Source organism: Catharus ustulatus, chromosome 2, assembly GCF_009819885.2.
Source record: "Catharus ustulatus isolate bCatUst1 chromosome 2, bCatUst1.pri.v2, whole genome shotgun sequence".
NCBI classification, from domain to species: domain Eukaryota; kingdom Metazoa; phylum Chordata; class Aves; order Passeriformes; family Turdidae; genus Catharus; species Catharus ustulatus.
This window is the reverse complement of record NC_046222.1, coordinates 30,453,820-30,477,925: the sequence shown is the minus strand read 5'-3', so window position 1 is coordinate 30,477,925 and position 24,106 is coordinate 30,453,820. Positions and strand designations below refer to the sequence as shown.

Below are 24,106 nucleotides of genomic sequence, written 5' to 3'. Positions count from 1 at the left end.
CTCTACATACAAATAATTAGAACTGCCACTTACATCGCATATTTTCCCAACTGCATTTTGCAGTCTGATGGAACAAGAGTCAGGAAGTCAGCAAAGAAGAAGTCTCTGGAGGGATAAACAGTGCCAAGGTTAGTTGGCTGCTGGGCTGATGACGAAATTACATCCTGCTGGCCTGGAGGGTTTTTCTCTGTGGTTATAAATCTCTTCTCAGTGGAATGTAGTCCACAACTGGGGGAGGAAAAAAGTATCTAGTGATGCCCAGTTTACTAAAAGCAGCACACAAAGAGTGTTACAGCTTTGGGACAGACTCAGATTATGAGGAAAAGAGCAATTGCCATATGTAAACAGTCATCTCTTTGGCCTTTTATTGCAATTCTTTTATCTGGTGGGTGTTGGAGCTCAAACAACGCACTTGTCTCATCAGTCACTATCTGACCGAAAGAGAGAGAGACCTAGTCACAAAGTAAAAAGGTATATAAGGTCTCATGTCTCTTTCAGAAACCTCACTGCAGCTCTTTGCCCAGCTAATATCTCTAGACTAAGGAAGTGTGGAAGGATCTTGGGCAACAAGAAGAGCAGTGCCTGAGAGAGTATGGGCAATGGAAAGGGAGACTCAATTTTTTGGGCTGGTTGATTGTTTTCAGGCAGAAGAAGGGACACTGCAAGCCTAGAAACAGCACATCAAGGTGGGACTTTAGGAGTCAGGGCATGAAGAAAAAATGTCATTGTTCTTCATTCTGTCCTCTTCAGAGGCTGCATTCTCTCCCTCTCATAATTCTTACCTTACTAGTGTGCTCAGCTGGTGCTGATAACTTGGGTTTTAGAAACTGCCTCTTTTGCAGACCATCTCAGCCTCTCCTGAGCAACTGTCCTCCAGATTTCCCTTCCCTCAGCAATGCCCATGAGTGGTTGGATGCTATCAAGATGGGCCGCTACAAGGAGAATTTTGACCAGGCTGGTCTGGCTACATTCGATGTCATATCACGCATGACTCTCGAGTAAGTAGCAGGCAGACAGCAACAGATATCAGACACTGAGTTTTCCATGCAGAACATGAAAATAGTCTGAGAAATTGGCTATATGGAAAATACATACACATGAAAAAGGAAAGGGATGCCAAAGCAAAGTAGCTGCTCTTCCTTGCATCTTACTAGGGCCTCTGGACACCATCCATGCTGTAATACACTTGTAATCTGTATCTATAAGCACTAGTTCTGATCCAGTGTGTACCAAAAAATGTGTTGCCAGTGTTGCAGAGAGCCTGTTGCATCAGAATGTTCATAACAGCTAGCACAGATAAAAACAACCACTTTTAAGCAGATGTGTAGAACCAGGCATACCATACACTGGGTTTAAGTGTTATATAAAGGACAGGATCCAGGAAAACAAACATTCTCAGAATCATAGAATGGTTTGGGTTGGAAGGGACCTTTAAAGGTCTTCTAGTCCAACACGCCTGCCATAAGCAGTGACACCTTTCACTAGATGAGGTAGCTCACATCGCTGTCCAACCTGACCTTGAATGCTTACAGGAATGGGACATCCACAACATCTCCTGGCAACCTGTTTCTTTGTCCCACCAACCTTCCTTATCTCCAGTCTAAACCTACCCTATTTCTGTTTAAAACCACTCCCCCTTGTCCTGTCACTACAGGGCCTGGTAAAAAGTCATTCTCCATCTTTCTTGTAAGCTGCCTTTATATATTGAGAAAAATATTTCTGGAGCCTTCTCTTCTGGATGAACAACTCCAACTCTCTTTTTCTATAGGAGATCAGCCCTCTGATCCTTTTCGTGGCCCAATTCCACCGCTTCTTTTTGTACCTTCCAAGTTCTGCCAACACCCCCTGCACCCACACACATTTGTCAAACAAAAGCAGAAGCCTTGTCAGCTGTTTCTCAGACACAGATCAGCGCACACACACGTATCCATACGGGCTAATTTGCATCTACAGCAAAATGGACCGAGATTTTTCAGAGCAAGCAGCTCATTTTAACAACTTCTGTTTCCTCTGTTCTTTTGCAGAGATATCCAGCGTATTGGAATCACCCTGGTTGGTCACCAGAAGAAGATTCTAAACAGCATCCAGCTCATGCGAGTCCATTTGAATCAACTTGAACCAGTTGAAGTGTGATGTTTACATCATCCTCATTCCACTAGTCTCAAACTCTGGAAAGGTTCTGGGGGAATTCAGAGGGATTTTCAATGTAAGAAAGAGATGTCGGTATGCTACTTGAAGACTTAATGCACCCAGAGAGTGCACATTACATGTCCTGTTCCATGAACAAAAACAAAGCCTTGCTGTGATTTGAAAGCAGAACTAAATGACTGGTGACAATTAATTGTGGCTGATGTAATACATTGGGAATGGGTTTGGGGAGGGAAGGTTATAATAACAAGGGGCAGAGATGGAATAATGCCTTGGACAGATCACAACCACCTGTTGCCTATTGTTTGCCAACAAAAGGTATCTGACAATTTTATGAAGCTTTATTTATGGCTGAGAGCCCAGCAAAGCTGCAAAAACATAATAAAGGCAACAAAAAATAAGCTTATTTTTTTCAGAAGAATGCCATCATGGTGTGAGAAATTATTCCTCAGATGGAGATGAGCATCAAGCTATCACTTGGTGTGCCAACTCAGTTCAGAACTGAAGTTCCAGTTAGTGCGCAGTATGTGGTAAGCAAAAACAGATGTCACCTGGTAAACAGGTTCAGAGTAAAGGGTTCTAAATTCAATGCTATTTTGTGTGCAGTTCTTGGGTCTGCTCCATGGTGGGAATTGCTAATCTTTGTGCTGATGTAAGAAACAGTCCATCCCCATTTGTGAGACTGCAACAGAATAAATAAATAACAATTCCTAGAATCCATCTTGCAAGATCTGCAAGTGAAGGGAAAAACAAATATGTTCTGGTTCTCACAAGCCCATTCTTGTGAGGAAAGGCATAACCTGTGATACTCCTAAATCCTGAGTACCCAGATCTTGGGTTTTGTTTTCTTCTGAACGCCTTACAATGAAAAGTAGAATGAAAAAAATCTGAAACCTTTTGCTGCTGAAAAATACTTCCTCTTTTTTTCGCTCTAGCCATTAGGCACAGTTGTTTGGATACTATTTTTGAAGAAAATGCAGAACTTTAAACAGACAGTTGATATGAGTGAGGTGAAACTCTTTCCCAAGTTTTTGTCAAGAGTGATCAGGGAATGGTACCAGTCCCAAAAGTCACTTCAATCCTTACAAAAGGGATAACAGTGTTCTTGGGATCAACAGTGTTGTTTGGTACAGGCACATGAGAATGACCAGAATGGCAGAGCTTATGTATCCCTTCAGACAGTCTAGTACCTGTCTGTGGGAAAATCTGCTTCAAGAAGGAGCAGGGCTTTGGGACTGCCTCTCTGTATCTATCACTACGAAGCTGAGCTTGAGAAGACAACTCATAAACTATACACTTGTCTACCTCATCAGCATGTAGGAAAGGAAATGGAAATGGCCTTGGTAAACAAGACCCCAGTTATGACTACCCCTGTGTGTCTAGAGAGGAAATAACCCCAACTGTTCTGATCTGTTTGCTCAATGTGAACTAGACATGAACCTCGTATATTTCTCCAGCTATCAAGGTTGGAACATCACAACTTCTTCACATACTACTGTTTTATGTGTTTAAAGATTCCCCCAGTCAATCTAACAAAGACCAAGAAGCCACATTTAAGAATGAATAGTCCTATAATATGATGGGAGGTGCTTTAGAATAGTTGCACTGGAATAGCCAATGCAGTTCAGACTCTTTGTTACAGCATTAGAGTTATGTTATTTTTAATTTTTTTTTTTAGCTGAAGGGGGAGCAGCAATGCATATTTCAAAGTATTAAAAAGTCAATATAAAAATAATAAAAGGAAACAGGAATAAAGCATTCATGACAGTACAAAGAGAGTGTGAAGATTAAAAAAACCCCAAATCACATCTGACTAGAGTCCAACCTAGAAAATCTCAGTCTGTGCTTTTTAAGGGATTTCTGGAAGCTTGTACTACTCACACATCCAGTCACATGTATGCTGACTGACTGTCAGCTCCACCCACGGCATCTGAGACAGAACAAGTGTTGTCCTATTCAGAAAGCATATTGAGCACAAGATGTTGAGGGGAATCTGTGGTCTCTAACACCTTCCATATATATTCACCAGAGGACAACAGTGCATGTATGCATCTTCATATATGAGTGTAATCTAGAAGTTCTGTGTGCCATTTGGGGACACAAGGCAGCCTTTCTTTTCCATACTTTGAGTGGTCAGGATTACTGTAGAGATTAACAATCTAGATCGAATTCTGTGGACTGTTTTCAGCCTAGTAGAAACTTACATGCAAAAAGAAAAATTTCTCTCTCTCTTCATACAATTAATTAAATGGAGTTTGCCTTAATACTATTGTGTCAAAAATGAGACTTAGAACTCTACAAGGAACAGGCTTGGCATCACATTTAAGTGCAAATGGATAACTTTTTTCTTTAAGTGTCTCTATTCTCTTTATTCCCAGTGTGTTCCCAAATTTCAGGTGCTTATTCTCTTGTACAGTTTGGGATGCAAAGGTTCTCAAGCAATGCAACTTGTGTCGTTTGCCATCATGTCATTCCTTAACTGTTGTAGCATGGAGGAAGAGCAGTCATAACAAAAGCATTAGAAATACCCTGATCTTACATTTCTCAATCATCTGAAACAAGAAATTATACATTCTGTTTCCAGTCATCTGAGATGTCCTGCAGTATATGAGCACCCCCAACAGGTAGGCATGAAAATGAGGAGGGAAAGGAGTGGGCTCACCTAGGCACCTGGTATATGCCGTTCACCAGAAGAGTGAGAAACAATGCTGAAAAAGTCTTACAGAGCTGTGTTCTTTGCCACAGAAGCAATGGGAGACTAACGAGTTAATGCCCACCTTTACTCCATGTGATTTCTGTAACAGGCAGTGTACAAGAGTAATGAATAAACTAAATGCACAAGGATTAGTGGATGGACCTTCTTAAGGGTGTTAGGCATTTGTATGAAAGCTCAAAAGAATCATACCTATAGCTAGAAAGAATGCATTTCAAAGATTAATATATTTTGTGCTTGAACACCAACTTTTCACTGTCTGTAAACAGGAAGAAACTTCACCTTAAGGCAAGCTGTTTTGCAATTATTCCTGATGAGGTTCCTTGAACTTGTCTATTTGGTGTCTGTTGCTGGACAGCCTCCCAGACAGATAATTGGATCTGCACCAAGCTGTCAGTTAATGCTCCATGCTGCCAGAGAGCACGTTGGGCAAGCAAGTTCCCACCTATGCTGCTTTGGCAGCCAAGTGAAATTCTCACCCAGGAGCTCCATGCCTGTGCACTCCTGCCTCACTAAGCCATGGCATGTTTCTGCCAGAAAGAGGCCTTGCTCACCAGAGTGTTCAAAGACAAGCACATAAGCTAAGATTTTTTTCTTCCATGCCTGAAACAATTTTAAGGAAAGGCTCAATGTCGGTATGACTTACACAATGCTTTCTGTGCTTTGCACCCCTTTAGATTCAATGTATGTATGGGTGTAATGGCTGAAGTCCCTGGTTTCTTGTTTGTTTGTTTGTTTTAAATTTGAAGGATGTAATCTTAGTGCATGCTTCGACAACACTGTATTAGGGCTAATTGAGGGAGCACAGGCTGCTCAGTTGAGAGAAATGCTGAAAGAGTCTGTCTGTTCTGCACAAATATATTCAGCACCTAGGGCTATCTAGAAAGAAAGAAGCTGCTGTAGCTAGTCTCAGACAATTCATGTGTTATGAAGCTGAATAAAACCTGTGGGTGTGGTAGGAAATGATGAACACCAAGGAACTTGGTTTTACTAAACAAAGGTAGAACTGTCCCTATCACTGATCTTCCTTGGTCATGATTCCCGACAACAAGTCTACCTGAGGGCTATTCCAAGTGCAGGTAACCAGCTTGAATCCATCCTGCTTTTGGCACATTTTCTCACCAGTTGTCTACACAATTCTTCATGAAGAATTCATGTCTTCTGCGTGAAGTTCATGTCTTCTACACCTAGGGATGCAGCTAGGCAGTAGATTTGGGTTCAAAACAAAAGTAGGAAATTCTCCTGAAACCAGGTAGTGCTAGAGGAGCAATGCAATCAGCTGATCATGTGTGTTGTGTACTAGCTACTATTCATGAGTGCCAGGCTTCCTGAGGATTGTTGATCACACTTAAATTTGAATCTTTGGATATCATGAAAAGATAGCATGGAAGTGCAAACCTCATTGCTCTACCTAAAAGCTAATCTAATCCTTCACTCTTCAAATCCATATGGAAAAAATGGTACCTCTCTCAGAATTTACATTTTGTTGTGGCATTCAAGGTCATTGTGCTCTTTTTGTGAAGCTGTTCCCCTTTAGTGTTACTGAGCTAATGAAAAGCCACTGTGTCTTCTAGACTTTGCAGATCTGTAGCTGGGAACCGTTCAAAGAGGAATTGCTCTCCCTGGTATGCTGAAATACAGAACTGAAGTGTCCTGGTGTGCTGAAGTACAGAACTGACCACAAAAAGGCCTGGAGATATTTCATTTTCCTTTCCCGGGTGATGAGAACATTCTCTTCCTGAAATATTCTCTGTTGAAACATGCAGATTCATGAAAACATACTGAGATTTCCTTCTGGTTTCTTCCATGACCTCTGTTCCTTGAACAAACAGAGTAACGTGGTCTTTTACTCAAGTACTACAAGAGCAAGTCACAAGTATGAGTGGTTAATAGTTTGGCTTGTTATTTATGTCTCTTATACAAGACCAAGTGTGCTTAGCTGACAGTGATAAAACTGTTTGCTTCTGAAAACTAATTCCTTAAATTCAGGCTCTGCTAAGGTTGGATTTTTTCCAGTTTACAGTGACACTAGAAACTGCACAGGCTAATGGCTACAACTGAAATTTGAGTTACATCTAGACAACTCTCATCACATTTTGGAGACTTTTAGCCAAACCTACTACTACCTGTAGGACAGCTGAAACAGATTGATCATTTATAAACAATTCTGTTTCTGAGATCAGATTCTTGCCTTCTTTGAACCATACTAACTCTGCAAGTGAACAGGAGATTAGAAATAAGAAGTTCAGATTTATTCAGAGAAGTCAGTTAGTTGGAAAGATATGAATGACAAGGCACTATTTGAAATAAGCTATTTAAGAATAGATCTATTCATGTCGCTCAGTTAGACAAGACTGTAATTATAATGTGCCTTACTATCTCTACTAAGATAGAAGAGGGAACATTGATCTTTGCCCTCCAGGACAGCACATTTCACCTCTTGACCCACTGTTAACTTACAAACGTAAGTTTCTAAGATTGAAGAATTTTTGCTAGAAATGCATCTGATCTTGGTTAATTCAGGAATAATGAATCTACAAGATACCTTGGACTGTTTTTTCCCGTGACTGTGATAATTTTTTATTGCAGTTTGCCTAGCACATTTTGTATACTACCCAATTTGGATCAAGAGCTGTTTGTAATCTGATACTTCTGCATTTTCCACCGTCATTGGGTCACATACTCACTTGTTCATTTTATAGAAAACAGAAATATTTACATGTCTCCCTGTCTCACATCTTGTTTGGTCCTGCCATCCTTGTTATGGTTCTCCATCACATTTTCTGCTTTCCTTTCTAAGAAGGGAATATGAAGAAGAAATAGAACCAGTCTCACTAATAATCTACATGGACAGGAAACCAGCCTCTCACAGTGACTGTTTGCTGCTTATTCAACCACAGATCACAGTAAGCCTTCCACAATTGAATTCTTTGACTCAATCAGGACACTCTGATCCTTCTGACGTAAATGTTTTTTGAGGAAACCCATTCCATGCAGATAGAAAGTGCACTTTGTTCCCCCCCCCAGCAGTCAAGCACTACCCTTAGAGGAGAGTTTTCAAAAAAAAGATCTTTGTATTGGCATTTTACAATGCTACGCAGTTTTTAATCAGTATTTTCAGTCTAACAGATCATAAAATGATCCATAAGTCTGGACTACATAAGATCAATTTATGAGACCTTTGCTATCTAAATCTCAAAGTAAGTATTTGCAAGAACTTCCTGAATTAAGGAAATTATATCAGTGTCTGCCACTTCCTCCCTAGACAGTTTTCCCTTGCTTGTTCAGCACCTCATCAGAAGAATCTGGCATCTAGCTGTTCCTGGGTTGTAAGCCCTTCTTAAATACAATAAGGGCTTCAATTTGGTGAAACTCCAAGGGCAGAGGAGTTATAAATCCTGGTCCATATTGCTATAGCATTTTTTTAATTACAATCAGGAATTTACAAATATAAAATGTCTAAAAATGAAAGTGAACCAGAATGTCTGAATCCCTAAAGGCCCTTTCAAAAATAGGCTTTATCACCTGCCAAATTCTAGTTCATGACTGCTGGTTTGTATCCTATCAATTTTTTCCATGCCTGCTTTGAGAGAGTACTTATCAGATAGATCCCTTACAAGGTACAGCCAGAACAAAACTAGATGAGATAAACTCTAAGTCACATTTGTGTGATCTGGTGGGTAAGCATAGCGGCAGTATCCTAGGATCTAAAATAACTCAGTCAAGAATTCTTAAACTACATCCTCTCTGAAACTGAAATAGATTAGCTGGAGCGACTATGAATAACAGGCTCAGGCATTTAGGTATTCAAGTCTTTCAGTGGATCTGGATGGTCATGCTCTAAAATTATCCTGTCATTTGTTATAAAACTGACTGTGCTGTTGGATTGTACAGGGCTGTGATGTTGTGTTTCATCATAGCAACTCAATGGTTGTTCATACATCACTTGGGATCTGTGATCCCATTCACATGGGAATGTACCATGTGAATTGCTGAGCCTTTTAAGCTGATGACAAATATAACAAATAACATGCAGTTATTAACTTCCAGTCGTCTATTCAAATTGATCCACGTAGTCAAGATCCCACAATATGTAACTACTCTTAAGTTCTGAAGTAATTGTATCCATGATGTTCTAGTCATCACTCTCCTCTGCTTTTTCATTTTTTGGTATACCAAGTCAGGTCAAGGAAGGATCCATTCTTGGATCTCCTCTGTTTTGTTTAATCATCTACTTACATGGTGGCATAGATAAAGAAGAAGGATAAATCCATTAATGTAAACCTCATTTTCTTCAAGTTTGTAGTCTACCAATCTACCTAGGACTGAATATTTTTCACCATGAGGTTGAGAAGTACCATTCAAATGATCCAGAGGGAGAAGTTTGTGTCAACAAATGTCTCCATTTACACACCACCACTTCATTTGAAATTCCCACAACAACATTCCAGAATGGCAAAAACAGTAAAGGAATCTAGGGAAGGTTGCCTGAAAGAGAGAGAAAATTATTTTGACAAGAATCAAGTCATAGCAGAGAGTAAAGACAGAGCAAATGAAAGATTTATGTTCTTCAGAGGAGAAGGAGAAGGGGGTAAGAACTTACAGACTGAGCAAATACATAAGAGACAAACAAGCAAATCCATTAAGAATTTTAAAGTAAGAAACTGCTTTGGACTCAGAACCTCAGAATGACTGAAAATGCAGCAAATCTAGAGTTTGCAAAATCTCTAGGCAACCTGCTTCTGTGCTTTATCACCCTCCTAGTAAAATACATTTTCTGATGTTCAGACAGAATATGCTGTGCTGTAGTTGTTCATGCTGATTGCTTTTTTTCTCTGTCACTGGACACCACTGAAATAGCATGTCCAGATATGTCTTCTTTAAACACTCCCTTCAGACTTCTGTACATGTTGGACAGTCCCAGGTCTCCCTGCCTCACCTCATAGAAAGAAACTCCACTCCCTAAATTGTATTAGTGGCCTTTTGTTGGACTCTGTGTGGCAGCTGTCTGTCTCTCTTAACTTGGAAGCCCAGATCTGGATGCAAGACTCCAGGTGGCGCATCACCAGAGCTGAGCAGAGGGGAAGAATCACCTCTCTCAATCTGCTGGCAGTGTTCTGACTAATGCAGCCCAGGATTAGCTTTCTTGGTGTCAAGGACTTATTGCTGGCTTATGTTCAACTTGTGATCCATCAGTATCCCCAGACTCTTTTTTGCAAAGCCACTGAGCCAGAGGCATAATTTATAACAGAGGTTTTTTTTCAGCATTTCATTTTAGTGCAGGAGTTAAAAGAGAAATATCTCCTTGATATTGGAGGATTGAGAGAAAGAACCATTCATATAATGAAATACAAGTGGAAGCATAACAAAGAAAAGAATTATTTACAAACACTAGAAAGGGCAAACAAAGGGGAAAGGAATTGTTTATATTAATCATAACTCCTGTTTATAATCTTAGCTCTTACTCATGGTCTCTATTAGCAGGGCAATACAGAACCTGAGTGGATGCACCTACTTAGCATTCATCATGTAAGAGAAGTTCATCATGCACAGTGCAAGGCTTACGTCCCACTTCAATCTTATTTTATAGTGTGAGTAGGATGTAAAGGAGTTCATCAGCCTCATAATGGCTCTATTTGCACAGATTTTTTTTCCTCATAAAAGTAGTTCACTTAAAATGCCTTCAATGAAATGTCACTATGTTTACAGTGAAGTAATCAAGAGTAAGATTAGACCACCATCTGTAGCAGATTTGATTTTAAAAATGTCTAACTTTCTGAAAAGTTGCTTTTATTAAGTACCTACATGGAGAGATAAGTGACCCTCTTGAAAATTTTCATGCTTTCTCAATTGAAATTTAGACCATGGACGAGCAGCAGTTTTAAAGAATATAGAAAAGTCAATGTAATGGAAAGATCTACGATGTTAGTTTCAGTAGCAGAACATTTTGATGCTCCCAGGAAAGAAATGGAAGCAAAAATGTAATATACACATAGTAAAGTCATGTATAAGCACAAAGTACACATTTCTGTACATACCACAAGTATATACATATATACACTACACAGATATTTGGCTTAAAAATGAACAGTCAGTATAAAAATAATAGTAAAGTTCTCTTCTTATTTCCTTACAGTTACACTTATAGTTTGTGGCACTGACAATTACTAAATACAGTGGCCAGCTGATTGACTAACATGAATAAAATACTGGCATTTATTGAGTAATTCCAGTTTTTATCAAATGACTATTCAGCCTAGTAGTGTCTTAAGGGGAAAAACCTAACATTATAGGAAGAAGCAATACAACAAGCAAGTTACAGAATCTGGAGAAATGAAAACAGAAATGAAATATGAAAATGAAAAAAAGTATTTTGGATTTGCATTCTTTTCCACCTGTCCTGCAGAGATTTTCTGCTCTTCAAGGGTTATTCAGATTAACAGTATAATGAAAAGATTATTCTCTCTTGCAACAAGGCACTACGCATCCATCTCTGCCTTGCCAAATCCTGGCAGCAGAGGTATTCCAGCATTTCAAAAAGAGGGTGTTTTTATCACAGACAGATGTTTTGTGTTGAGAGAGAGACTACTGAGTGTTAGCATATTAATAATAAATCTTTATCTACTCTAATTTAAAGTGAGCAGGGATTTGTCTGCTAAGTACCTAACACTTTATATCCCCAGTTCCATACTATCACAAGTATTTCCTGATGCTCAGCCCACACTTTTTCTTACCAAATTTCAACCCCTTTTTTGTTGTATTTTTGAGCCTTTTTGAATATCTTCTGACTGTGATTGCTGTATGCTTTTTTGAAGCATATGATTAGGTGAGAAGAGATGATGTGGCATGCTGTGATATGACATGACACTATAGGAGAGAATGGAAGAAGGAAATGCATCCACATGAGAAAGAAATTGGAAAGACAGCCTTGGAAAGAAAATCACAAGTCTATGCACTCTGAATCAATGCTTTTCAATTTCAGAAGGGTAGATAAGAGATTATATGAATATTTCATATATACATATGTTCAGGCATCTAAATTTTAAATTAATAATATCATTGTCACAAAGCCATCTGTATTAATTGAAGGGGCAAACCATGAAGCCATATCTGATGTCAAGTGTTACCTTATACTATGTCTAGACCCACAGAACAACAGTTGCATTTGAAAAGAAAACATTATTAACAATGTGAATGCATTTGCACAATCCGCCCTTTTGGGTTCTGTAGAAATTTTTTTATGCTGACTTTGGTTTAGAATCACTTTTCACAGGCATCAGAACTCATATTGCATATTTCTATTCACAGTTGAGGTTGCAGAATATTTTCATAGTTGCATATGAAGAGCTGATGGTTTTGGGCACAGTGTAAGAGGGAAAGCATGGTATGAAGTTTCAGATTAGTTGTATTAGTGTTGTAATTGGTTACAGTGAAGTCATTAACAGCTCTTGTCAGTACCATTATCTTATAGGATTAAAGTTTGCTGCTTCTTTTCACTGTATCAGGCTACCTGCAGGCTCAGACAGGCATTTCCCCACGGATCATGGTTCCATAAGGGTACAGGGACAAAAAATAACTTCCTTTTTTAAGACCAGACATCTGCAGAAAAATTCTCTGGCAAGATTTGTCTTCCTTAGCAATTCTGAAGTTAGGTTTTATGGAAGAGACACCGACATGCTACTGAATAGACAGGTTGATAGAGAGGAAGAAAAGGTGGACAGTTGCAGAGACACCTATGTCAGAAATAAAGAAAACACAGCAGTTTAATCCACAGGTGAATACCCAAGTAGATGAGATTGTAACAGTTGTGACTGAAAATTTATTTAGTGGCTGGAGGATTCTTGACATCATCTCCCTTTTCCATTATCACCTTCACCAAACTGATGGTTTCTTTCACCACAGCACTGTGAAGAGCAGCCTCTCCTGCAACACACAATTTCCTTATTGTCTCTCACACCATATCAAATGTGCCAGAAACACTTCAATAACTAGAAATCCGCAGCACAGCCACAGATATTTTATTAGCGGAAAACTGAGAGATAATAGGAAACTACAGGATTTCCAAAGATTTCCATGACAATGAGTGATGAATATCCATGAAATGAGGGACATGAACATAAGATTTCTTTCAAATCTCAAGAAATTGTCAGTTCAAGACTCATCTTGCTTTCATGTTAGGTGTGACTTTGTAGAAGGCAGTCTGGGTTTGTCCTGTGAGAAGGACCATAATATCTGATCTACATTCTCATCTGTGTGGGATTCAATTTGTTTGGACCCAAAGGCAGATACTAGATCTGTGAAATGAATTGCCACTCAGAGTGAGCAAATTCACTGTCAGCATTTCTCATTAAAGTGTTTTAGCACATTGTTTATTCCACTTCGGTTCCCAGTCATATTTTTGTACTCTCTAATCTCTTCTGTGTGAGTATCTCAAGCACTTGAAAATGTTGCTTCACCAGATTTTTGTGAAGAAGCCTTTGTTCATGGCTCTGAAATTAATTATTTTTACAGATGGAGAAGCTGAGGCACAGAGAAATTAAGAGCTTTGTTCGTAAAAAGGAAATTGACCATAACTAGGTTTCACACATAAATCACTATTCCCTACATTCTTTTAGACTTTTATGAAATAGGTGGATGCAATTGTTGCACAATGCAGAGCTGCTATGAATGCATTGTAAAAAGTAACATACCCTTCCAAAAATTCACAGGGTAAAATGTAGTGTTCACCCTGAAATTTAGGCAAAACCACAAATAAATACTACTGCTCCTGAGAGCTACATGATCTTACAAGAACTTCAGATGCATTCTCCTCTCATGAATTGTGTTTTGTTCCTCATGTCTGTTTACATTGCTCTCTCTGGAAGGTCTGTGTAGCAACATCTGTGAGAATGAGTTTCAGACAGGAAAAGCATCATCTGGATCCACACTGCTTCTGTCAGCATGAGAATATATCTGCAGAGGTGATCACACTGTCATCTTTCTCAATTATCAATCCAGACAAATCAAATAGGAAATAAGAAATGGAGGAAAAAAGCTGAGAACGGGATACATTCCAAGGGAAAAAATGATTTATGGGCTTTTTTAGGTCATCATAAATACACAGTTTAGGGACATGGGTGTTTTAGACCACGCAGGTACACAGTTCACCTCTTGGAGTGAAGGCAAGGTATCCAGAGGTATCAAGAAAATGAGTCATGGGTAAATAAAATAGAAGATCTTTGAACAGGTAATTTTTTCTAAGTCTTTGGGATCCTTTGGGGATCTTTAACATGGTTCTGGACCATTACTGGACCATTTTTGATCATTTGGATGTTCTGATACTGTCCTTTCATATATTTATACCTGCTTACATCTCACATACCATTGTTTCATTGACAAATTCTGGAGCTGTGTCCCTCACAGCTGAGCAACACCCACCCTGCCCTACAAGGTGGTTGGTCACATGAAGGGCTGCCTCCCCCACTGCTCCTAGAGGCATTTTAATAAATTAACCATCCCAGTGCTGAGTCCCCACCTTTCAGCCATCTCCCTTTCACGCTGGCAAGTTTATTTTCTGCTACAGCAGAAAATAGTGTACCACAGGGTACCACAGTGTGGTACCCATTGTCCAAACACACAGGCCCCAGCAGATTTCCTCTAAAAAAGTATTGCAGTGTAGACAAGTACAAGAAGGGTCATTACCTGTTTCACAAGTACAACAGATTTTACAAGCAAGAAGTTTCTGAATAGCTTGTTATCCTCCAAGGCCTGGAGCATGGGAGATTCCCAAAGCCTAGAACAATAAAAATTGCCCATTTGTAGTCTTAAAATAAATACATTTGTTACAGGAAATAAGTTTTGCTGCATCGGCAAACCAGACTTGGTTAGAGGTTTTTGTTCTCAAGGTAGCGGACACTTTGAGAACTCTCAAGACATACATATAAATGATCCACCTTTTATAGATCAGACATTTTGCATAACCAAAAGATCTATAATTCAGCTTTTACATGACTAGGGAGCTCATGAAGATGTCACAAAGGAAATATAATTCTGACTCAGGCGGTAATTCAGCATTCCAGGGTTATTGCACATTTACTGCACTTGACTAGACTCTGCACAAGGTGTCAAATTACCTTCCAGTCTTTCACGGCCAGGCCTCAGCATTCTCCAGCAAGACATCTGAGATCCATGCAGAAATTGCACCTATCCCTGGCATTATTTCTGGATTTCTGTTCCCATTCTCAGGTAGACTGGATCATTGATTCTTGCCATAGTGCAAAATTCAGTAATCAAATCCTTTCTTTCTGACAGATGGAAATACACAGTCAGAACACAAAGCTGTCTCTTTGATTCTCATCGTTCTTCTCTAACCAGGAGATTTGGATAAAAAAGAATCCTAATTAAAGATTCAAACCTTTCATCTTGCTCCATCCCAGCATGGGAGCTTCAGTTCAATAAAATACATAATGACCCCTCTGGAAAGTTTGAAAATAAAGATGTCATTGTTAAGAGAAATAAATAATTTTTAAGTAACATAAAGGTTGGCTGCAGGCCCATTGTAATTATCTCTGATACTGAGAGCCACAGGGGTTCTGCTTGTAAGGACCCAGCCAGCCTAATCTGCCAAAATGAAAAAAAACCCCATCAAAATAAAAAGAGAAGCTTCTTCATCTCTTTATTAACCTAAGTAAAATAAGGTGATACCCTAAGAAAATGTACTAACAACATGCAGCAGTATGCTTTTTATAAGAACGGAATGAAAACCCTTCTGTCTGCTTTTAATGAGCTGGGCTGTGCTTAAGCAATTGAGAAGTCAAGCCTGCAGTTACTGACACACTTGCTGAAAGGGCAAGATTGGGGTAACAGCAGTTCTTGCCAGCAGGTGTCACACCATGGATATACAAGGCAGGAGAACGTAATAAGGAAAAGACCTGTGTCTCTCTGACCTGCATCTCCAAAATGTGATACAGAAACAAAAAAAGAAAGAGCTTAAAAGGATGAAGAGACCAGAGTATACTGGAATATAGAGTCAGCACCTGTTCAGCGTTCACTGGCTCTGCACAACACTAGGTAGTGCTGTCAGCTACTCATCTTTACCAGCACTGCAATACCTGATTTATTAAAAAGATAGGTAAGATAAATGGTTGTCATAGTTCCTCATAGTTCAGTGGGTAATATAAACATCTGCAATCACAGCCCAAGACCTCTATTTTGCTGCCTTTCTGCTCAAGGAAACAGAGGTATCATGCATGTGTATTTGGATGTTAGTCTCAATGAAACGTTGAAAGATGATAAAAGTCCATAATTTACCCTAAACCCATTATGGAAAGTAGGTCCTGATCCTCCAATAATTTCCCACCAAAAGATGGAAGAAACCCTCCTACCAAGTACTGTAAGTTCCCTTCATGTGTTTCTGCATGGTTTCTGAACACTTCATAGTAAAGGGGGCCATTCTGAAATCTTTACAGCTTCTCTTTTTCCATGCAGACCATGATGTCCTCAGTTGTAGGAACAGGCCAAAATGTAGATGGCAGCAAAGTAGATGTCCCTCAGTTTTGCAGGTTCCTCAGGAAAATGGATCAGGTCTTCCTGTCAATTTTTACTCCTAGAGAGAGTCAAGAATTAATCAGATTAAGTCTGAATTATTTATAAGTTAAAAAACAAAACAAAACAAAGCAAAAAACTGGTAGCTGATTACAGAATAATTAAAACTCTGAACATGAAGTTGCAGGAAATTTAAAATTTGGAAAAGTCAAGATTCAGGTAATATTTTTTCTCAGAAAAAATATTTCTCTTGAAACTCTGGAATGTCATTTAATTGTGATCTACCTTGGGTAGTCAAAAAATCACATTTTTTGCCACTGCTGAAGTCTAAATCTTTTAGATTACTATGTTTGGGCTTCTGTGCTTGAGGGGACTGTTTCACAGGTTTACAGAGCTGTATTTGTGCTGAAGGTTCTCTTATAATTCTACCTGAATCTTCTGGGTTTGCCTAATTATTTTCTTTAGTTCCCTGTGCTCTTTAGAGCCACTCTAACCAATTTGATTGCTTTATCTTTAAGGATAAGATCAATGTCTGTACAATTCTACCTTTGCCTTAAAACTGTTTGCATCTGTGCCTAACATATTCTCTGTCTTTATTCTCAGCAGGATGTTCATTATGCTGAAATGCCTAAAGTGAATTTATAAATTCTACTATTAAAATTTTGTGAAGACACAGTAAATACAATACCCCTTAATTGAAAACTTTAATCAAATGTCTGTAAAATATATTATTTATTATTTTGAATTATTTTTATGTAGGTGCTCATCACCTGATTGGATATGTGTATCCACATAAGACTGGATAGTTGTACAGAGCTCATAAACTTTCGTTACAGGGCTGTGGAAGAGAGTGTGTACTGCTTGTAAAGTGCTCAGAAATCAAGAAACTACATTCTTTTTGTTACAGATTTTTTTTTTCCACAGGTAAAGTTGAATTTTGAGAATGGTTAAGGCACACTGATTTTAGTGAGGAAACATTATATATATTTTCATTAAAATTATATTGAAGAGTATCAAAATACCACTTGACTGGTAGTTCTATGCTCTAAAATGTTATTGCTAGTCTGTAATGAAGTCCCACTCATCAAAGGAAGAGAAAAAGGCAGATTTCCCTGCCTTTTTGTCCTTCAATAGGGGAATATCCACTCATGCTTTGCTAGACTTATTCTTCCCAGACATGTTTGTGTTACTCACTCATTATTCATATGAAGATGACTCAAGTGGTTAGATTCTGTCACTTTTCTTGTTCATGCAATTATGAAATTTTTTTTATTGTTTAATTATTAATCCTTAAAGCAATCCTTAAAGCCTGATGATGGGTCACTAATTGTAATTTCAGTTTGACTGTCAGATAGCATTTCCAGATTTTGAGGCTGTCATTTATGTTTGTTTAAATACTCTAACAGTGCCACGGTATTTAAGGACAGAACTTCACTTGCTTTTGTTCGAACAAACAGGGCATCTTCTCTCTTTGGTAGCTGCCTTGTGATATCCAGCTAGGATTGGCTTGGCTGATAGTTTAGGTAACAACAGTTCTGACAGGTGTGTTAGTGGCCTCCCCTCCCCTCCCCTCTCCTCATGGTGGTGATTTATGTTTTTGAAAGTAAATTAATTTGGTCTGAGACAGGAACAACAGTTCATTTTATTTTTCTAAAAAAACACTAAAAATATTTGCTGAGCTGAGAGATGCCTTGCCCAACTCAGCACAAAAAAAAAGCCTACCTCAAATGACTATCTCAAATGTTTGTTTAAATATGAAGCTCTCATTCTTGCTGGTCTCTCTAGGACCACAGGCAGGCCGTGGTGAGGATGTAGCCTTTCTGCTGCAGTGAGAACAAATGAACACAAGGCAGCAGCAGAGACTTGAGTGGAGAACAGGGAGGGCTTGAGGAAATTCATCTCTGCCTGAACTTGACATATAAAGGCTTGCTCAGCTTATCTCTGTTTGGAGAAGGCATGTATTTGCCAACTCGAATTAAATACAGGCCATTTGAACTAGGTTTTAGTTCAAGTGGCTACAAACATCAACCTAACCCCCCCTAAACTATTCTTTGGCTAAACCATTGACACCTGAGGATATATCAGACCCCATATATAAAAAAGTGCACAGGCTTTATGAGGCCAGATTGACAACCTAGGAATGCAGCTGCTACCTCTAAATGTCAGGGAGTTTGTCCATAAAACTATACACCAGGTTCTCATTCCCTATACACCTGGTTCTCATTCTCATTCATATCTGTGTCCCAGGCTTGACTGCACCCTGGCTCAGACAATGAGTCTCACTTGGTTCATTTGAAAATGCTGTATCAGCTAACAGAGGTCTTGTAATTCAAATTGATATTTTTTAAAAGGTAGCATTCTTTTTCTGCCTGATTTAATTACATTTTCTTGAGCTGCGCCACTTTCCTGGCTCCTGAGCCCCTCGATACAAACTCCTGCATGCTGCTCAGAGTGAAGCCATTTGCACAGAAGGCGGGCTGGTAGTTATACAAAAATATTTGCCCAAAAGGTCTTTTAGAAGAAAAGAATATCTTGCTATACATGATGATTTGCATTCTGAGACACTGAAGACTCCTTGAAAATTTTCAGTGAGGTTCCTCTCTCCCCACAAAAATCTTGCCATCTTTGAATAAAACATATTACATTCTTTTGTAACTAAAAAAATCACCTATATAAATGAGCAGATGATTTAGGCTTGTTCTCAAGATTCCAAAGCCATGATAGAACTTTCCATGCAGCAGCAGAAGGGAATGATAGAGGTGATTCAGTCTGATCATGATAAGCATCAGCTGCTGCATAATTTCTCTCCACCGACTCACAATACTGTGAGTGAGGTTAGCAGACGTGCACCCCTTGTAAATAGCAAAATGTTTTCATATGGGTGATATCTATTGCTCTATGGCTAAGCATTCCATCAGAATTCATAGGAGTCTAGCTTTTCTGAAACCCAGATCATCTGAATGTGAAGATAATCATTGCTGAAAATGCTCAAAGAGAAGTTTATTTTATCTCTACTTAGACATAGAAAAGTTGTGATATCTGTGTCCTGCATATGTGCTGAAGTGACATTTTCCCTTAAAGCAGTTCTGCTTCAGAAGCCATAACAGCAAAACATAAACTCTCTTTTTATTTTCTTAACCCACACTGGCTCCATGTTAGCAAATATAAAGCTTTGCTGTTTTATTAGACACTTTCTTTAATAATTGTGTGGCAATTTATTCTGAATAACAACAATTAGAAAAACTCCAGCGATTCTGAAATTAAAACTGCTCTGCTCAAATCATATATCTGAGATCCCCTTAAGAGAGTTTACATTTATTTAATCAGAGCTGTGTTTCTGATAGAGTTAAGTTGGATTCTACACAAAAGGAAACTCACCTAGGCCAATTCCTCAGAGATTAGTTACACTAATTTGTGCCAGAATTCTTCTTCCCTTATTATAGGTGCTGAATATATACTTATTTGCAATCAGCTGTGATCCAGGTGATTGCAGGCTTTTGTATTTCCTTTGTGAAAGAGAGTGTGGACCTGTCGAACATGACAAAGGCCAGGAATGAACAGATTTAGCAATTTTTTTAAGGGAGTTGATGCATGAGCCCTCTTTCTTACACATCACAGAAGTATTTAAACCAATGCCAGAAACTTGACACCCACTGCATTCTGCCTCTCAGTGGGGATACAAGGGAAAGAATTTTCAGAATGCATCATGGCTCTGAATACAGGCTGAATAGTCCTAAGATTTCCACATCTCTGCTCTGTGTGTGCTGCACTTCCAAACTCGTGAACTATTAAGCTGAGATCAAATACAGCTGTTCTCTCTGAGTAGCTGAAAATGTTGTCCTGCTTGGGGATTTGAAACTGATGTCACAACTGTGTCTTCCAGCTTATTTACCTGAGGAAGCTTTAAATGCAACCAAGGCATCACTACAGGTGAGAAAACCTACTCAAAAAGCTGAGTAAATCCCAGGCACCTAACCTACCACAAATATTCCTACATAAAATATTTCCCACTTGGAGTTTCTTCACACTTCCTTATTCTATTGTCGTGCTTATTTTTGATCTAGTGCACCCAAGGCTGTAGCATTTAGTCCTTTGTTTGAAAAAAATCCCTGAATCAAATAACCACTCAGAAAGCCAGCACATATACCTTGAAATACAGGAAGGAAAATATGAGATTTGCACCTTTGCAAATGTGGAAACAGTTTGAAGGATTTTAAAATACTGAGAAAAATAAGCTGATTTAGAAATTCTACAACAACACAAAAAAATATTGGTCTGTCTTTAGTCTGTTTTTCACTTGCACCAGTGCTGTTACTCATATACTTGCACAGAATTTCTATCAGAAAAGAGTGACGAGTGGCCAGCTCAATGCAGGGGCTATGGGCTCCTGCACAAAAGACACCAAAGGGCTCTGGCATTGGAGCCTTCTTTTGGTTTGTGCTCCACAGTTACAGAACCCCAAGCCCAGCCACGGCACAGATCAAAAAATAGAATTGCTAGAAAATGGAAGGTCATCAAATATTGTGTATCAGAAATTAGAAATCTTATCTAAAATTAGCTTTCACTTTATCCTAAGAGTTATTTCATGCATGGGTATTTCTGTACTCAGACCACTCTCCCATAAAATATAGGATGGGCTCTGTCACACAGAGTTGCGCCTAGAATCCTAAATTGTAACTTCCAAGGCAAGTACCTTTAATGTGTGAGGTAAAGGAGTATGTAAGAGTTATGAGACAGAAGCCACTAATTGCCTTGCCCCCAGTCACTAAAACTCAAGATTGGATTATAATACTAGCCAATATCCAGAAACAGGAGAGAAGCCTGTGATGGTGTGTATGTCAGCTGGTTGTGCACTGTGCAACCACTTCTTGCATTATATACTATCTAAACAGAGACTGGAAACTCTTCACTTGATTTATTATCTTTTAAATATGCAGGTTATCACTATTTGATGCAATCTTATAAGAAGTAACTTTACATGCAATGATTAACCAAGCAAGGTGCACACAAGTATTTCACAGAGTCAAAGTATCAGCAAAACCTCTCATGTGAATGACAATCTCTGGTCATAGCAGAGGTTAGGTATTAGGAAAAAACTATACTGTGAAGGTGATGAAACACTGGAACAGGTTGCCCAGAGAAGTTTTCAATGTCTCAACCCTGCCTGTGTTCAATGCCAGGCTGGATGGGGCTTTGAGTAACCTGGTCTGGTGGGAGATGGCCCTGCCAATGGCAGGGGAGGTTGGGACTGGATGTCCTTTAAGGTCCCTTCCAACCCTGTAACTTTCTGCTCCATTTTATAAAACAAGGAAGGACACAGAATGCAATGGTAGCACAAAAAGCAAAACAATTTCAACTGCAACATACAAGGAAAAGTTTAATGAGGCACAGGCATTTCTCCTACTGACTAAATAGTTCTGCAGCTGACTAGCACAGCATTGACAGCCTCCTCAGAATACACGGTGTTCTCCACCTCCAGCTTTAGCCAGCATAGAAGGACAAGTACAAGGTCAAAGACAAAATGTGATTTATCACCATTTGGCAGAAGGTGATGATTGTATGTAATAAGTCCTGAACTTGGTTATGTATAGCTGTTCCTAGCTTTTTTCTCATTACCCTTCCGCTCCACTCCTGTTCTCATGTTTACCAAGTTTGTGTTCACTACCTCTTTGAAATAAAGGGGATTATTAGAATTTAAGGCCAGAAGTGACCCTAAAGTCACATAGGCTGACCCTCCATAAATCTTAGATGCTTATACCTCTCCACATGTCAGAGATCTAGGTAAAGTTATCTAGATGGAGCTTATTTTCAAGAAAGTGTTGAGGATTAAAAATTTACCATTTGTTCCCCAGTTAATCAATGCTGCTGTTACAGATAATATCACTCCTTTTGTTTAAAATTAACATTGGCTTAAGCTCCAAGCCACTGTTTCTTGTTACATCATTCTCAGGCACTTTACAGAGCTGTTTCCAGCTGGCATTTTCTCCTAGTGGAGATACTTAAGACTTGTAACATGCCACTTCTAATTTTTATTTATTTTAATACTTGTATGGACTGTACTTTTTAAGCATTTCATTGTCTGGTATGTTTCCCCAATCATTGATTCATTGTTAGGGTTCCCATCAACAAGTTTTTTAACTTTTCAGATGCTTTAACAATTTACATATTAATGAACATTTTACATTCTTTCTCTTGAATAATACTTTCAATGCACCAAGAGTGCCACGCTGACTGTCATGTTGATTTCTTTGTCCTCTACTACTCCAAAATGGTTTTCAGTTCTGTGCTACCCCTCACACCCTCTCCATTGTTATAGATAGCTTTCTTCTTTGATAATCTTGGTTTTTTTAGCTGTATTTTTAAAAACAGATAAACAACCCACACAAGGCTTACATGTCTAAGAATGGATCCAGATTGCCAAAAAACCCCAGTGTCTCGTAAAACTCCTCTGTTTTAATCTTTATTCTGTTAATTGTTGCAGTACTGATGACAGTGTGAACAGCAGTGATAGGCTCCTTGTCTCTTTTCATTAATCTTTATGTTACCCAGTTTTACACTAAGCTCACAGTGAAACCTGAAAGAGAACCCAGGAGCAAAAGAACCTGGTCTCATTTTCCATTCTCCCATCTTCCCAACAGAATGACTAAACTAACAGGAGCAATGCCCTGGTCCTAAACGGTTTATCCAGAGATACTCTCTGCTGCCTTCTTACCTAATATCCTGCTACAAGCAAGCACGGGCCTAGAATTTTCTATTTTCCCATACCACCTGTTCACCACTCTGCACTGTCTGAAACCAGAATAGAAAGGGTTCTGTGTCCCTCTGGAATAAAATAATTAATTCTGAAAACCAGCAGTTAGTGTTTGCTCTTGATTTGTAGCCCTGTAATCTGTGTGCATATGTGGCCAATTATTACTGGATTAATTCCTTCCACTTTAGATAGGTCTCTACAGACTAAGCACTTTAAGTTTTTTTCTTCCCCCTTTATAGAGAATTTGAAAGAGAGTCTGGAAAACTTTAAACACACACAAACCCAGTGGCATTTATTGAGTGTGAGTAATTTCAGTTATTTAATTACACCCAATGGCAACCAATGGAATTGATGTGTCTGAAGTTTTGTTTAGTGATGCCCTTTCAGGTAGCCAATAAAAAAGTATTTCCACAGGCCTGTGGCAAAATTTATTTAGAAAAAGAAAGGGAGAAAGAGGGACAGAAGATAGGAAAGTGATCACTAGAACAGGCACTGCTTTGGTGGTATGCTTGTCATATAATAGTGCCAAGGTAGAGCATATATCCCTTTACACAACATCACACTACCTTTGGATGGGGAAACTCATACAGGAAAGAACATACATGAAAAAGAATGTGAAAATAATTGTTCTCTTTTCAACTGTCTTTCTGACAGTAATCTTGTGTCATGAACAGAATGATGACACAAACAGCCACAGCCTCCAGTTTGTGTCAAGCCTTGCACACAGAAAGGAACAGAATTTCTGGTGTGCTGCAGGCATGACTGCTGTGCTCCTCATGGTCACCAGGCCAGTCACAGGGTTCAAGAGCAATTTCACTGCATCATGTGGCTCTTACCTCAGAGAACTTACTGGATACTTAAACATACCAACAGTGCCACACTATCAGATATTTCTGCTGCTGGGGAATGTTCTGTGCTCCACTGAGATCACTGGTGACGCCACGACTTCTTGATAACGTGATTCCCCAAAC

General features: G+C 39.0%; 1 protein-coding gene across 2 annotated transcripts in view; it reads left to right on the top strand.

Annotated features, from left to right (window-relative positions):
* The window catches only part of EPHB6 (EPH receptor B6), a 72,475-nt gene extending 69,733 nt beyond the window's left edge, over positions 1–2,742 (top strand). For both annotated transcript variants that reach the window (XM_033052838.1, XM_033052837.1), the window contains exons 16-17: positions 843–998; positions 2,025–2,742. In XM_033052838.1, the coding sequence (XP_032908729.1) occupies positions 843–998; positions 2,025–2,133 (265 nt within the window). In that variant the 3' untranslated portion in view covers positions 2,134–2,742. The remainder of the gene's footprint in view (positions 1–842; positions 999–2,024) is intronic.
* The last annotated feature ends 21,364 nt before the right edge of the window (positions 2,743–24,106 follow it).